The sequence below is a fragment of the Megalops cyprinoides genome, chromosome 3, assembly GCF_013368585.1.
Source record: "Megalops cyprinoides isolate fMegCyp1 chromosome 3, fMegCyp1.pri, whole genome shotgun sequence".
Taxonomy (NCBI): domain Eukaryota; kingdom Metazoa; phylum Chordata; class Actinopteri; order Elopiformes; family Megalopidae; genus Megalops; species Megalops cyprinoides.
Genome location: NC_050585.1, coordinates 34037618 through 34050815, shown reverse-complemented (window position 1 = coordinate 34050815; position 13198 = coordinate 34037618). Strand labels below are relative to the sequence as shown.

The 13198-nt window shown below is 40.4% G+C and overlaps 2 protein-coding genes across 4 annotated transcripts; one reads left to right on the top strand and one right to left on the bottom strand.

The window, feature by feature from the left end:
- Nucleotides 1-1955: 1955 nt before the first annotated feature.
- Nucleotides 1956-6979, top strand: LOC118774958 (methylosome subunit pICln-like). 3 transcript variants are annotated; one of them, XM_036524593.1, is made up of 7 exons: nucleotides 1956-2346; nucleotides 2794-2930; nucleotides 3932-4063; nucleotides 4364-4468; nucleotides 4632-4805; nucleotides 6106-6175; nucleotides 6757-6979. In XM_036524593.1, coding segments are annotated over exons 1-7 (738 nt in total). In that variant the 5' UTR covers nucleotides 1956-2227; the 3' UTR covers nucleotides 6758-6979. The 3 variants fall into 3 exon arrangements, with proteins under 3 accessions (XP_036380486.1, XP_036380485.1, XP_036380488.1); XM_036524592.1 differs by lacking the exon at nucleotides 6757-6979 and having other exon boundaries at nucleotides 6106-6179; XM_036524595.1 differs by lacking the exons at nucleotides 1956-2346; nucleotides 6757-6979 and adding an exon at nucleotides 2360-2440 and having other exon boundaries at nucleotides 6106-6179.
- Nucleotides 6980-8459: 1480 nt separating this feature from the next.
- LOC118775409 (aquaporin-11-like) lies at nucleotides 8460-10859 on the bottom strand. The gene is made up of 3 exons (XM_036525316.1): nucleotides 10205-10859; nucleotides 9603-9719; nucleotides 8460-9270 (listed from the first exon to the last, which is right to left on the bottom strand). The coding sequence occupies exons 1-3, from the start codon at nucleotides 10797-10799 to the stop codon at nucleotides 9158-9160; spliced, it is 825 nt and encodes a 274-aa protein (XP_036381209.1). The 5' UTR covers nucleotides 10800-10859; the 3' UTR covers nucleotides 8460-9157.
- Between the last annotated feature and the right edge of the window lie 2339 nt (nucleotides 10860-13198).

The window sequence follows — 13198 nt, the reverse complement described above, 5'->3', positions numbered from 1 at the left end:
TGAGCAGGTCTTCGACATAAATTGTTGCTGACATCCAAACCAAACCTATGTGTGACATGAAGTGAGCTCCTAAACTGCTAATTATGGTCTTCCATTTATCAGGAAAATGTCTGGATAGGGTGATACATATGTGGTGACAATATGGATTTCCTTTACAGTTAATTTAGCAACCAATACAACACTTTTTAAAACATGTCGAAGCCATACATAATTGTTTTGTAATTTTTTCAAAATGTGTCCTGGTTATACACAGATGCTTCTGTTCATTTACAAAGTTTAGGTTCTTAAATAATTCTAGCTTAGGTTTCTGGAGAACAGTCATAAGTTACACTTTTACACTTTTTCATTAATCAGAGATTCTTATTTTTGCTTAAAATCTCAGTAAGTGTTTTATCATATAAGCATAGAAATCTGATGAGGTGAATGAGTGAGTGCATGTATGAGACCTTAGTTTTATGTCTCAATCCCTCTTCAAACACAAATAAACTGCTTGTAGGGTTGAAAATTCCTCACTCAGATCAGCCTTATCGGTTAAGGTCTCTGTGGTCTCTGTGCTGTTCTTTAAAAGTCTTTAAACCAATATTGATTGGAAAAGGAATTTTCTTATGTCCTTAGATATGATGGATCAGACTACTTTTTCAGTGAAGTGAAACACTAAAAATGTTAAAATTAATAATTAATTCCCTTCTCTTTTCAAATTCAGGTAGTAATATTGTGTTTTGTACTTGTAATATTTAATTATTTTCACTTTGGGTTTTTGTAATGCAGCTTTTAAAATGTCTGCATTATATTTTTAAATTGTTCAACTGTATATCATAATGAAAGGGTCACATCTTGAATTTTTATGTGCATTCTTCACATGTAGACTCACTGTGCTGTTTTAAACTGTGTAGACAATAGTCAAGTTCTTCATTTTGGGACTCAGAATCTAATATTTAAGAAAATAGAGTTGTTCTAAAGTTTTTCACAAACTAGTACTGGTATTATGAAGTGATCCTTTTTACCTATTCACATCCAAGAGGCCTTAAATATGATTTAAATTTAAATGTGCCTACATAAGGGGTGCCCCATTCCATTCGTTACTGCTTATAATGTTCCATTAAAGGTACACCTCTATCTATGACAATCTTTAAGGACAAACTCCGTAAGGCATATTCTACAGATTTTTTTGGTGTAAATCATTGCAGTATGCAGACGTTTGGTGGTGCGTTTGGAAAACTATAGAGAAGAAAATTCTGTTCAAGCCTTTATGTTGTTGATGTGGCATCAAACCATAAATATTGGTTAGAATAATTGGTCAAGTGATAAGTAACCTGTTTTTAATTGCGGTGAAAAAATCCTTCTTATACAGCACTGAGAATACCGCCTTTCAAGGTTCTGTTCACAGGAAAAGTGGGTCCTGTTTGAGTTAAACCATTCAAAACATGCAGTTTAACTGATCCTTGCATCGAGTGTGAACAAACATTCCCTAATAGTTACATTAACCTCGTTTTCTGTGGTTTCTTTCAAGCTTGCATATGTCTTCGTCATCATATAGGTTAATTTTGCTTTCTGCATGCAATTTTGCTGCTTCTGTCATTGGGTATCACGCATTATGGACTGTTTTTTTTCCCCCTATAATTGTGTGTATTTCTATTTTTGTTCACACATTATCCCCATGGTACCCTGTGCGTTTCTCCAACAAAAATTCCTACCTCATTTATACTACACGCTTCAAATGTATTAGCTAACAGAATCATTTCTACAGCGACTGGGTGTCAACGTCTCTCTCAAATGTAATGCGGGGTGTAAGTAGCCTACAGAAGTCGCTCAGCCTCTGCGAAGAGCTCGAGTAATACGACATCCCCAGAGCCCTGGACATCCCTATCCCGGTAGATGGCGTTTGAAGCACAGATGAGATCATTTGTCCAATCACGGCTCTTTGCAGCTAATTTAGTGTTTTTGTTGGAGGATGGCTCTGTACTGCCTATGAATCAGTGGCTGATGCTATAGCGAGGGGCATAGTTTACACGTAAACGTCCCCACTTCCTAAGTCTCTAGCTTTAACGTTGGTGCTACTTCCAGCTGGCAAGTTTGTCTAAGGTATCACCGAGGGAAGAGCTTGGATCTATTTATGGAGGACGTTGCTAACTGAAATAGGTTGCCGCTTGAGAAAGTTTTTACGTCGGCTTTAAAGAAACATATTCCGCCCCACCGTCGTCTAGCTGGTTTACACGAGAAATCTAAAATGGTTTTGCTGAAAAACATCTCTCCTCCAAGCGAAGGCGTCAGGCTTGAACAGGGCGAAACCACTGCGGTGCTGGATGGCAAAGGTCTTGGATCAGGGACGCTCTACGTAGCGGAAACGTGAGTCTTTACTCGGACTGGTGCTGATGGCGTTCAATTGTCACATTTATGTCGAATAGGCTATAACATGCTAGCGCTTTTCTCTTGGTTCCTGGTGGGTGTATCCTCGTCATCCACAATGCTATGAATGTTGTCTGGAGAGAGCCAGAGAGCCAGCTTGTTGGCTAAGTAAACATATTCTGGATAAGAAAATACAGATGACTAGCTAGTAAAGTTTGCAAACTTTAGCAAAAGACAAAAGCCCGATTGCTGAAGGCATGCAACAGAATACCGGCTGAACTGCATTAGCTCGCGTCTCTGATCTTGCAATTAAGCAGAGTATCATTGTGTTTCAGTTGGCTACGTCATACCAGCAACTTTTTGAACTGTTTTGGAAGTTTAATTTAGCTACCCATGTCGATTTTATTATTTAATGTTCTCGTCCTCTTTTTCATAACTTTCCCGTAGCCGCTTATCGTGGTTTGATGGTTCTGGAATGGGCTTTTCTGTGGAATACCCGTCAATCAGTCTCCACGCCATCTCACGTGATGCCAGCGCCTACCCGCAGGAGCACCTGTATGTGATGGTCAACGTCAAGCTGGACGGTGAGGTCGTGCGCTCTGCAGATACACTTCAAGCACTCTAAATAAACCTAATATGCGAGTGGCAAGTAGCGAGTGATGTCACGTAACAGGAGGAAAGTCTCCGAGGTTGAATAGCGCAAGCAGCTAGTTTTTTACTTATTCTGAGCTCGTCAGTAGCCCCCTGCACACTTACAAGAGAATGCAGGAGTTCTCTGGCTCTGGCCGGTTTTCCCAGCACAAGAGCAAAAGAGACCATTGTTTGTCTAGAAGTGTCGGCTGCCTGTCCCAGGCTGGCTCCAAACCGCTCCGCACACTTTCGCACGGTGCTAAGAGAAGCACATTGTAACACCCGGGTCTGTCTGCCAATCCTCCTCCTTCAGATAGACATCTAAATCTCACAAGGATGCCAGCCCTGTATGAATTGTGCACAGCTTCGAAGTAAGAATGTGTTCAGTCTCGCTAATCCCTGTGTAGATAACGGGCTTTTATTTTTTTGCACTGTATAAAGAGGTTAATGTTAGGAGTCTGGGGAAAAGGGTTTCTCTACCCCAGTGTCTGTAGGTGGTGGCACATTTTTTGAAAAGCTCCTGGTGATGAGAGAGATTGTGCTGCTGTTGTGAACAGATATTGCTGTCTGATGACCAATGGTGTACACTTAGCATGGAAGTCACCGGCCCTTCTCTTCCTCTTTCTGTAGAATTGTTGTAGAAGGGTTGTTGATACTCTGCAGCATTGAGTAATTTTGTTGTAGTTTTATCTGAACTGCTGGACTTATTTTATATGGTCAGTCAGACTCCAGCAAAAAGTCAGAGTTCCAAAGCTAACAATTGGATGGCAAAATGTAAGTAAAAGGCTTAAAATTTAAATGAAATGCAGCAAGCATCCCTTTTTGATTTCATTTCCTAGTCGCATTTTAATATAATCTTTTAATGAAGCATGTCATTTATATATCATTTTATTTGTATAACATTTCATTTTACATATATGCTTTTTGTTCATTTAACAAACTTGCTGTGTTCCAGAGGACTCTAAAATGGAGGACAAAACTGAGAAGGAGGATGAGGAGGAAGATGAGAGCAGTGACGATGATGATGATGACGACACTTCAGGCCCGGTTACAGAGATCCGCTTTGTACCCAGAGATAAAGCAGCTTGTGAGTGTTTAGGTGGCAGTGAGATCACAGGCAGTCTTCTTGCAATGTTACTGCAAGTCTGTCAGATTACTCCAACACCGTGAGTATGTTGCTTCTGAACTGGTCTTATAGTTACTGTGTGTTAACCATTACTTGAACAGTATCTATAAACTGCATACTTAATAAAACATCTTTGCCAGGAGTTTTTTTGGTAATGTATGCTCTACAGTGGAAGAAGCAATGTGTTTTTTTTTTGTTTTCTTTCTGTTTGGTGGAGCCAAAGTTCCCTGTATGTATGTGTGTATGTATGTGCATTTCCAGTGGAGCCCATGTTCTCTGCCATGTGTGACTGCCAGGCGCTACACCCAGACCCGGAAGACTCTGACTCCGATTTTGAGGGGGATGAGTACGACGTGGAGGAGGCTGGTTAGTGATGAGGGGATTTGGTCCAGCCTCTAGCACCTGGACAGATAAATGACACTGGCTTACACTGCATCGCACCTGAGCACCTAAAGCCAGGTGTGATGCAGTTCAGTTTGTATAGAGGTCGTGTAAAACCCCTGAGACCTCACATTTCTTTCCTATAAAGAACAAGGCCAGGGGGTGTTGCCCACTTTCTGCACCTATGAGGAGGGCCTGTCTCACCTGACGCTGGAGGGCCAGGCCACACTGGAGCGACTAGAGGGCATGCTAGCCGAATCAATGAAAGGTCAATCCCACATGGCAGGGGTCAGGACTGAGGACAACTGTGTAGGACCAGATGGTAAGGATTGTAATTTTATTTAAGTCTCTTCAACCACGCAGTAAAAGTATATCGACATTTAACTGCTGATCCCTGTGTTTAAATTCTCAAGTATTTCTGAACTTACCATAAGAAGAAAAAAAATAGATTTTTCTTTGTGAATTAGCATTTATGTCCACAATGCTTGTACAGATGTTTTATGTTGTGATGGATTATTTAAAGAAACATTTATTTAATCTGTTTGTGAGCCCTCCGATAGTAGTGTGTAATTTCCTTGCACATTTAATAAGTTATAATATAATGGTATATTTTTTATTATATATTTATTAAAATATTTATATTATAAAATATTTATACATCTTTAATATTTATTAAAGGTGTATATTTAACCCCCCCCCCCCCCCCCAAACACACACACACACACACACACACACACACACACACACGCACACGCACACATACACACATTCATTCTTAGACACTATTTATATCATCCGCTGAGGCTATTTTGGTGTTGTATTTTTGGAGGTTTTCAGTACTGGTCCATTTGTAATAGAAATTTGTGAATTCAACATCACCGGCAATAAAACAGCTGCCAGCTTCAAGTAAGCATCAAAGCCAGTGTAGACCATGTATTCTTTTATGTTCTAGTTATTTCTATTATTTGGAGCAACTCATATGGTAATTCAGGTATGATTCAGCTGTTTTTATAAATCTGCATGAAGTCATCTCACAAGAACTGGAATGTCCCATCCTTTAGTTAAATAGACAGGAGGGGACAAAAGCCTTGTTGACCAGTGGTTTCCGGTTGTTACAGTGGTCAGATATGCACTCCACTTTATTTATGTTCCCTTGTGTGACAGGATGTTGTGGAGACCGTTGCTCTGTGCCTGTTTTCCTTTCATGCAGTGCCCCAGTCTGAGCCTAAGAGGAAGCCGGTGATGGGAAAGATTAGATGAGCAAGCTCAGATCTCTCTGAAGCAGTTCTGTCATTGGATTGTTGGTGTGCCCCTGTTATGATTTCAGTGTGATTCTAGTAACAGCTCCTGGTGCAGGTACATTTTGCCTGCTTGAACTGATCCTGATTCACCTTTTGCACAAGTCATTGCTGTTGAGATCAGGGGTAGCTAATCATGAGTTTTGGGAAGAAGGAAGTATGTAGAGACAGTGGTCAATTTAAGAACCCACAATCCTCTGTGATCAAGCTCCTGCTATCTCCCCTCACCCCTTCTGCAGGAAAATGAATGGCTGTCAGATGTCAGTGTTTGTGACATTTGCCTAACGTTGTGTTGACCCGCTTCTCCTTTGCACTTTCTTTCAGATGGGATAGCAGTGGACTCGTGTGTTGCAGCCGAAGCTGGGCAGTTTGAAGATGCAGATGTGGATCACTGGTAAGCGCTTCCCCTCACGTTGTCTGCTGCAGGGCCCATGTAGACTTGGGCTTAGAGTGTCTGCAGGTATTTGTTCTACTCAAGCAACTACCCACCTGGTTCAACTGATCACATTTATGCTTGGGCTGATGAAACCCCACCACTTGAGTATCAAAATTCTCAGTGTTCTCAAATTCTCAGATTGCTATGATGTTCAATGTTGTGATGTTCATAAATATCTTAATTACTTACTAAATGTACACTGTGAACTCTGATAATTGGATTTCAGGCAACTTTCATACTCAGTTCATAGTTTTTGCAGTGGGCTGGACTGGGGTTCCCTGTTTCTGTGGAGATGTAGCACACCTAAATTGTCAGGTGTAATTAGGTTATGACCAGCATTATGCTATGCTTAGGAAGGCATTATATAGTGCTTATGAATGAACCAGAGAATGCTATGATTTTGCTCGGTAATAGTGATTTGGGCTTTGAAAAAAGAGTGACACAGACCACAATGAAACCTTACACCTGTCCTTGTTAAAGGAGCAAATGTATAAGCATGCAACTCCATTTATTTCCTGCCATGTTCTGTTCTGTTGCAGATGGCAGAGAGCATTTCCTGTATGCAGTTGACTGAAGCACTTGATGGGGACAGACTAGTGGGAGTTGAATAACATTGTTTGATCTGCCTCCCCCAGCAATGCACTAAAGATGTTAATTTCTTGTAGATTGAATCAAACATTCACCAGCTAATTGTGCCTGTAGGCAAAGGTGTGCCAATGGCCCTATGTTTCACTGCCTTTAATGAAGTAATAATATTATATTTTTGTGTTCTTCCTTTTTTCAAAGACAGTGCATACTGATGGACGTAATTATTCCATGAGTCTTCTTCAGACTACAGATTGTATACAGATACATTTTGGGTGAGCAAAGGTTGCTTGGTGGTGTGAAGTTTCAGATTGGTTTTATGGGTCTTGATTCCAGTTGTTTTGGTACTTTGGTACTAATTATCACTGACAACCATTTCTAAAGGTAAATAGGGACTCATATGAAAAAGACAAGGTAACAAATTGTGCAGCCATATTCCAGACAGGAATGACAGAGTAGAGCAGTAATGGGGCACATTAACTGTAATGTGTGACACTAGAGGTTAATAAGTTATAAACAATATCTAAATGCAATCACATCACTACACTACAGAGGAACACCTTTTTAAAATACTCAAGTTTGTACATCAGCTGCTTCCTTGAATGTTGCCCAGATCATTTTTTATGTAAATGTTTTTACCACAAAGGGACACTGTGAAAGATGCTTCATTGCAAATCCTAAAAATACAATTTCCGACGTCACCACAATTTTCCCTCTGTGGTACTTGATACATATTTCAGTGAGTCACCCCACTTTGAAACCTGTGCAGCAGCACTCCAGCATTGTTTCCATAGTCACAAAGCGCACCATTGCATTTTCCTCAACTGAATGAGAAATCCTGTTCTGTTAATCCTGTATCACTGCCTAGTAATTTTATGGCTCTTTTCTGGGATATGATTCAATAGAAATGTTTCAGGAGTATCATTCAACCATAAATGGAATTTTCAGTTCAGTTTTCCTCTTCATTTTGTGCCAGTCAATTACTATAAATAATGAATATGCCTTCTGGCTTTATAAGTTTGAACTAAAGGAAAACTGGTCTTTGCACAGTTGAGTACCTGTTGGTACAATGTAACTCTGGCCTTGATCTGCCTGAATTGTTGAGGAAAGTCAAAGCTGCTCAATATCTTGTTTTGAAACCAAACTTTGGATGATAAAGGGATTTTACACTGAATGAGGTAAGCATGTTATCAGGTTTTAATGTCATGACTCTTCAGACATTACGTACAGGGGGTAGACCGAATAATTGAAACACCAAATGAAAAAGGATTCATATTTTGAAGTAATTAAATCACAATTATAGAATATTTATAATAAATATAAACAAGTGCTGTAATGAAGCACATTGATGTAGTCACGTCTCTTGCCAGATGCAATACTCTATCAGCTTTGCTAAGAACAACAGCCCTCTTTATTCCTGACAGCATAAATATGATTTAAAAGTTAATAAAAGTTTCATTTTACAATTATTTCAATGTACATGAACACACAACCAGAGAGTGATAGTTTCACTGGAAATTAAATTATTTTTCCTCACCAGTATTTTTGTTCACCTTTGATTTTCTACAATCTATCACACAGTCCTTATCTTAACCAGTAATGCTTTGTGCATGGTGAGTTTAGAACTCACTTTATGCAAATGACTGTTGTGCAGGCACAATGAATTACTGATGATGAATGGTTCAGATTAGAGTCTGACTCTTACTTTGGCACAGTCCTGCTTGCCTGGTGGGTAAAGTATTTTCTGTCTGTATTCTCAAGGCACCAATAGCATTATGCAGTTATATACTCTTTATCCTTTGATACCAAACATGTCTCCAGCTAGCATACATCACTGTAACATTGTAGCAGCATTATCATATTGTTCCACCGTGATTCACAATATCACAATATTCACACCATAGTAATAACAGTATAACATTGCTGGCCACCTCTGCAATTTCTTGTGAGCACACATAAGTAGGGTCATATGGTTGTATTTAACTATGCAGGATTTGGATAGGATTGTACAGCCATCTTTGCGGTGTTATTCTACTAGGCTAAAATATGTTTCCTTGTTTTTTGGCTTTAACTAAGCAGCCCTCAGAAGTGGGAGCTCACTAAATGAGAAGTTCCTGCAAGAAAGGAAAGTATCTTATTTTTATCACTCAATAATGAAATGGCATTACTTCCACCAGAGAAAATGTGATTGTGTTTAAAAACATACTATTTTTGTAAGGTGCTAGAAGTAAAACCCCACCATGTCAAAGGCAAAGCATCCAAACAGAGGTAGTGGCTTGTAGATACTGCAGATGAAAAACTATGTGTCTGTGGTTTGGAGTTTTGAAACACAAAATACAGTTTTGAAATACAGTTTCACTGTATTTTCTTATAGTTGGAGTCAAGCAAGTCTGCGTCCTTTTGGTAGACACTTTTCCGAGACAACAGCAGGGTGATTTTGTCAAAGAGCAGAACAGAACTGGCCATACCTGTAAGCAGAAGACAAAAGTGAGATAATACAAAATACACCTGCCTCACTTTTAACAGTGTTACAGGACTTCTGTGATGTGGCCTACATGAATGGTAATTGGTTGATATGGTCATGCAGTGATGCTGCCAACATTTATACCTTAAGAAAACGACTGAACATAATGGATCCTTAAAAAAAGTTACTAGTCAAAGTCATTCTGCTCCCAGTCTAATTTTAGACGAGGCTTCATAATGCGCTACAAATACCCCTAAACTGCTTAGCACAATGAGGTTACCGCTGAAACCAGGCACACTATTCACCGGCATGCATTATCAGTTAAGTGTACCGTACCCAAAACTGGTCCCAGCCAGTAGACAAGGGAATACTCCATAAACGTGTTTCCGCTACATGGAAACTGGATGGAGAAAGCCAGCGCCGGGTTGAACACCGCTCCCGTGACACTGCCTCCTGTAAAAAGGAAAACACAACACCGAGGCATCAACAAAAACATTGCTTCATTGCGAACTGTTTCTTTTTCTCTCCTATTCTGACGGGAAACCACGTGCAGTAAATTGTTAGTATTTCTATCCCACAGGTCTCACTGTCGCCTGAATAAAGATATGTTTCCAGCGTCTCTTAACTCTGTGTTTAAAAAGTCAAAGTCTGTGTTACTCTGCAACCGGAATATTTGGACATTGTAACTTTTGAAGAATCACCCTCCACAAGGACTGTCGTCACTGAAACTACCCACTGATAAAAGTAATTCAGAATCGATAGAACTCTATTGATTTAAAAGTGCATAGTGAGCAAAATTCCCAGCAACTCTCCAAACGTCAATTTGTTAGGCAGTAAATTATGAATACAGCGTGTCACTCACAGATTATTTAGCCACATACATGCTACAACCCTTCTTAGCAGTAGCCTATTAAATGGTATTAGCTTACTTTACAAACCTGCGTAAACTAGGGCTGTCACCACTGCAGCCATGGCATGAACTCGGTATTTTTCGTCCAGTCTGTGCATTTGTGTCACAGCGGTTTGCACGACAAACGCGCAAGCCAACTCCACGGCCACTGCTGTAGGCAGGGCCGCATGAATTGGACTAGTGCATTTGAACCCAAACCGTTTGTGCCTGTGGTGCAAATCGGAAAGTCCCAATGCCCAGACCTGTGCTACTACAGCGTTTGCCATTGTAGCCGCAATAAACTGACAGCCGATCAGTGCCAAGGCGCTCTTTCCGCTGAGGTTCCTGCGGTAAACGCGCTCGAGAGTCCCTGATGGATTGCCAATAGCTTCGTGAAATGTCAGTGTGTGGATCACCGTAGCTATATACGTGAGAGTTAATCCTATATGCGACTCAATTTGGCCCACCTCGCCAAGCAGTTTCAGCTCATGGGTGCAGGCGCACAGCTGAAAAGTCGAAATTATTTCAGTCAAATAAATTGCATAATCCTTCCGGGAGACAAATTTCGTGGTCGTTATCCTTGTAGCTTCGCTTACGAGCACCACGACCGTCAGCAACAGCAAAGAAATACCGAGATCTTCCATCCCAATGCAATGCAATGGTACCTTCAAACTCCTCTCTTGCAGTTTTTTTTATGTTCTACGCGTTCGACGACCTGTCTTCTGTGTAACACACTTTGACACGTTCTAAAGTCCACGTGTCGGCGGCGAACTTAGATCCTAACGAGATTTCATGTTGCCTAGTGAAGACTCTGGCTGCGGCTGCACTAGTTGTTACACGAACAGGTTACGATGCTGCATATGTTAATCTATGGCTGATCTAGCTAATCAGGTAGAAGTAACGCATATATTCCAAAATCGAAGTGCATTACAATAAATCGCGGTTATAATACGGAACGGAATTTTAGTACATCAGAAAAAATAAAGACTATGGCCAAATGACCCAGATTTTAAAACTATTTAGTCCTCATTTAGCCATGCTTAGCTGTCTTCACATCTTATTCATGAACATCGATGTCTAACTCAAGTGAAATCTAAGAGCAAAATCACCTTATATCATGCCAAGCATAAGAAGTTAAATACGATCATGACAAACATGCCACCTGACAGGTTCCAGAACAAAAGCTCACTAAACCGAAAAAGAAAGTGTTGGTGTGAAAAGCAGGATGTGTGGCATTTCATTCTGTTCACCTGTCTCTTTCTCCTCATTTAGCTCCTTACTTCTAGCACCTGCCACCCTTTCCCATTTCTTTTCTTCTTCTTCCTCCCTCTTTTCTTGCAACAAGATCTAAGCTTTTCCTGTAAATCTGAATGAGACAGTTACTTGTCAAAGCTGCCATGAGGATCATATCTACTCCTCTTTTTCCATTACTGCTATTATTTTTTTCATTTAACATTCCAAAAGAACACATTCTGATCATACATGATTCAATTTATGTTTCAATTTTTTTATTTTCAAATGTATACCACCAAACTGAACAGAGAAAAATGCTGTTATTTCACAGCTGTTTTTATGGTACATTTGGGTGAGGATAAGTAGTGTTATTTATATAGAAGCACACAATTAGACAGAAATGGAGTAGTAGATTGCAAACCTGGTGAGAGGGGCTGGATTATAGTATTAATCCCACAAATCTTGGAAAATAGTATTGATCCTACATATCCTTTTATGCACTGCGGTGAGGAAAAAGCCCCAGCATCAGAATCCCTCCTGCAGGGACCATTCTTACATTGGGCCCCATGGTTCAGGGAACCTTCTCACTCTGGGCCCCTTAGTGTGCTGGTATGCATGCAGAAATGTCTGTCTCATAGAGCCTCCTGGTGCAGAAACAGCATAACTCATCCTATCGGGCTGTGAAGGACAGAGTATGGATAGCAATAAAACACCAGGCAGTTTCTTATATGTTGTCATAACATTGTAATGTACAGCCACATAAAACGGGGCCAGCGCCTCCCTCTAGTGGTAAGAAAGAAATGATGACGTGTAAGTGGAACATCTAACCTCTGTCCTCACTCTGTAACTTTTTGACTAATCTGATGAACTTCTCTCTTGAGTCTATGCATGGCGCTTGTGACTTTCTGCTGACAGTGAGTGATCACTTGTAACAGCAAGTGTTCAGGCTTTCTCTTTCACTGCTTGAGATTTTTAAACTCCACACAAGTGTCTTGTTTGATCAAGAGAACTTTTGTGTCTTCAGTGTCTCCCATTCACAATACCTTCCACAGTACACTGTACTACAAAGTGCCCCTGTACTTATCTATGCTCTATCCTTTCCTTTCCTACTGACATCAATGAGAGTTCTTCCTCCACTCTGGCATCTCTCCACAGATAAGCAAATTGTTCACCTGAGAAACTTGGAGTACCTGTCACCCACGCCTGATTGATTCATGAACTGTTTTGATAGGTATCCACCTGGTTCTGGTGTGTCAGTGGGCCTGAGACTTTTTCCTGTTTATGAGCAGTGAACACCTGTTTGAATATGAAGTGCAGTTAGTGATGTGGAAGGGTGTCCTGACTAAGCTATTAAGTAATGGAATACCTTGTAACATTGCAAGATGCACTAAATTACACTTATACACTGAAGTTATGATTGATTTACACTGTGCCCGTATACATTAGTTGTTTGCGATGAGTCGTAGTAATGAATCAACAACTTTTGCTTGGGCCTGTTCCAGTCAGCTATCAGGTGCATTATGGATGACTGAGCTGTAAGATAGTAAGGCAGCACACGGTTTCTGTAGCTGTATCACTGTCTCAAAATGTATGGGCAACAGAGTGGACAGGCTAGAACATCAGGTTGTGCCTGCTGTGGAATATCGCTTCAGAAGAATTTTTTTAATTTTAAACTGTGTTCTAACACAGATTTAATATTAGACAAGGTCACATCTGTCTACACTCTGACCAGAATAAGAAGCTAAATCCTGCCTGACAAACATCCCACCTGACAGGTTCCAGAACAAAAGCTCACTAAACCGAAAAAGAA

Coding starts and splice junctions, on each gene's coding strand:
- LOC118774958 (XM_036524592.1), top strand. CDS start 2,228: ATGGTTTTGCTGAAAAACATCTCTCCTCCAAGCGAAGGCGTCAGGCTT. Junction 2,347..2,793: donor ACGCTCTACGTAGCGGAAAC/GTGAGTCTTTAC, acceptor ACTTTCCCGTAG/CCGCTTATCGTGGTTTGATG. Junction 4,469..4,631: donor GTACGACGTGGAGGAGGCTG/GTTAGTGATGAG, acceptor TTTCCTATAAAG/AACAAGGCCAGGGGGTGTTG.
- LOC118775409 (XM_036525316.1), bottom strand. CDS start 10,799: ATGGAAGATCTCGGTATTTCTTTGCTGTTGCTGACGGTCGTGGTGCTC. Junction 9,720..10,204: donor GACAGCCCTAGTTTACGCAG/GTTTGTAAAGTA, acceptor TCCTTTTTACAG/GAGGCAGTGTCACGGGAGCG. Junction 9,271..9,602: donor CTGGCTGGGACCAGTTTTGG/GTACGGTACACT, acceptor TTCTGCTTACAG/GTATGGCCAGTTCTGTTCTG.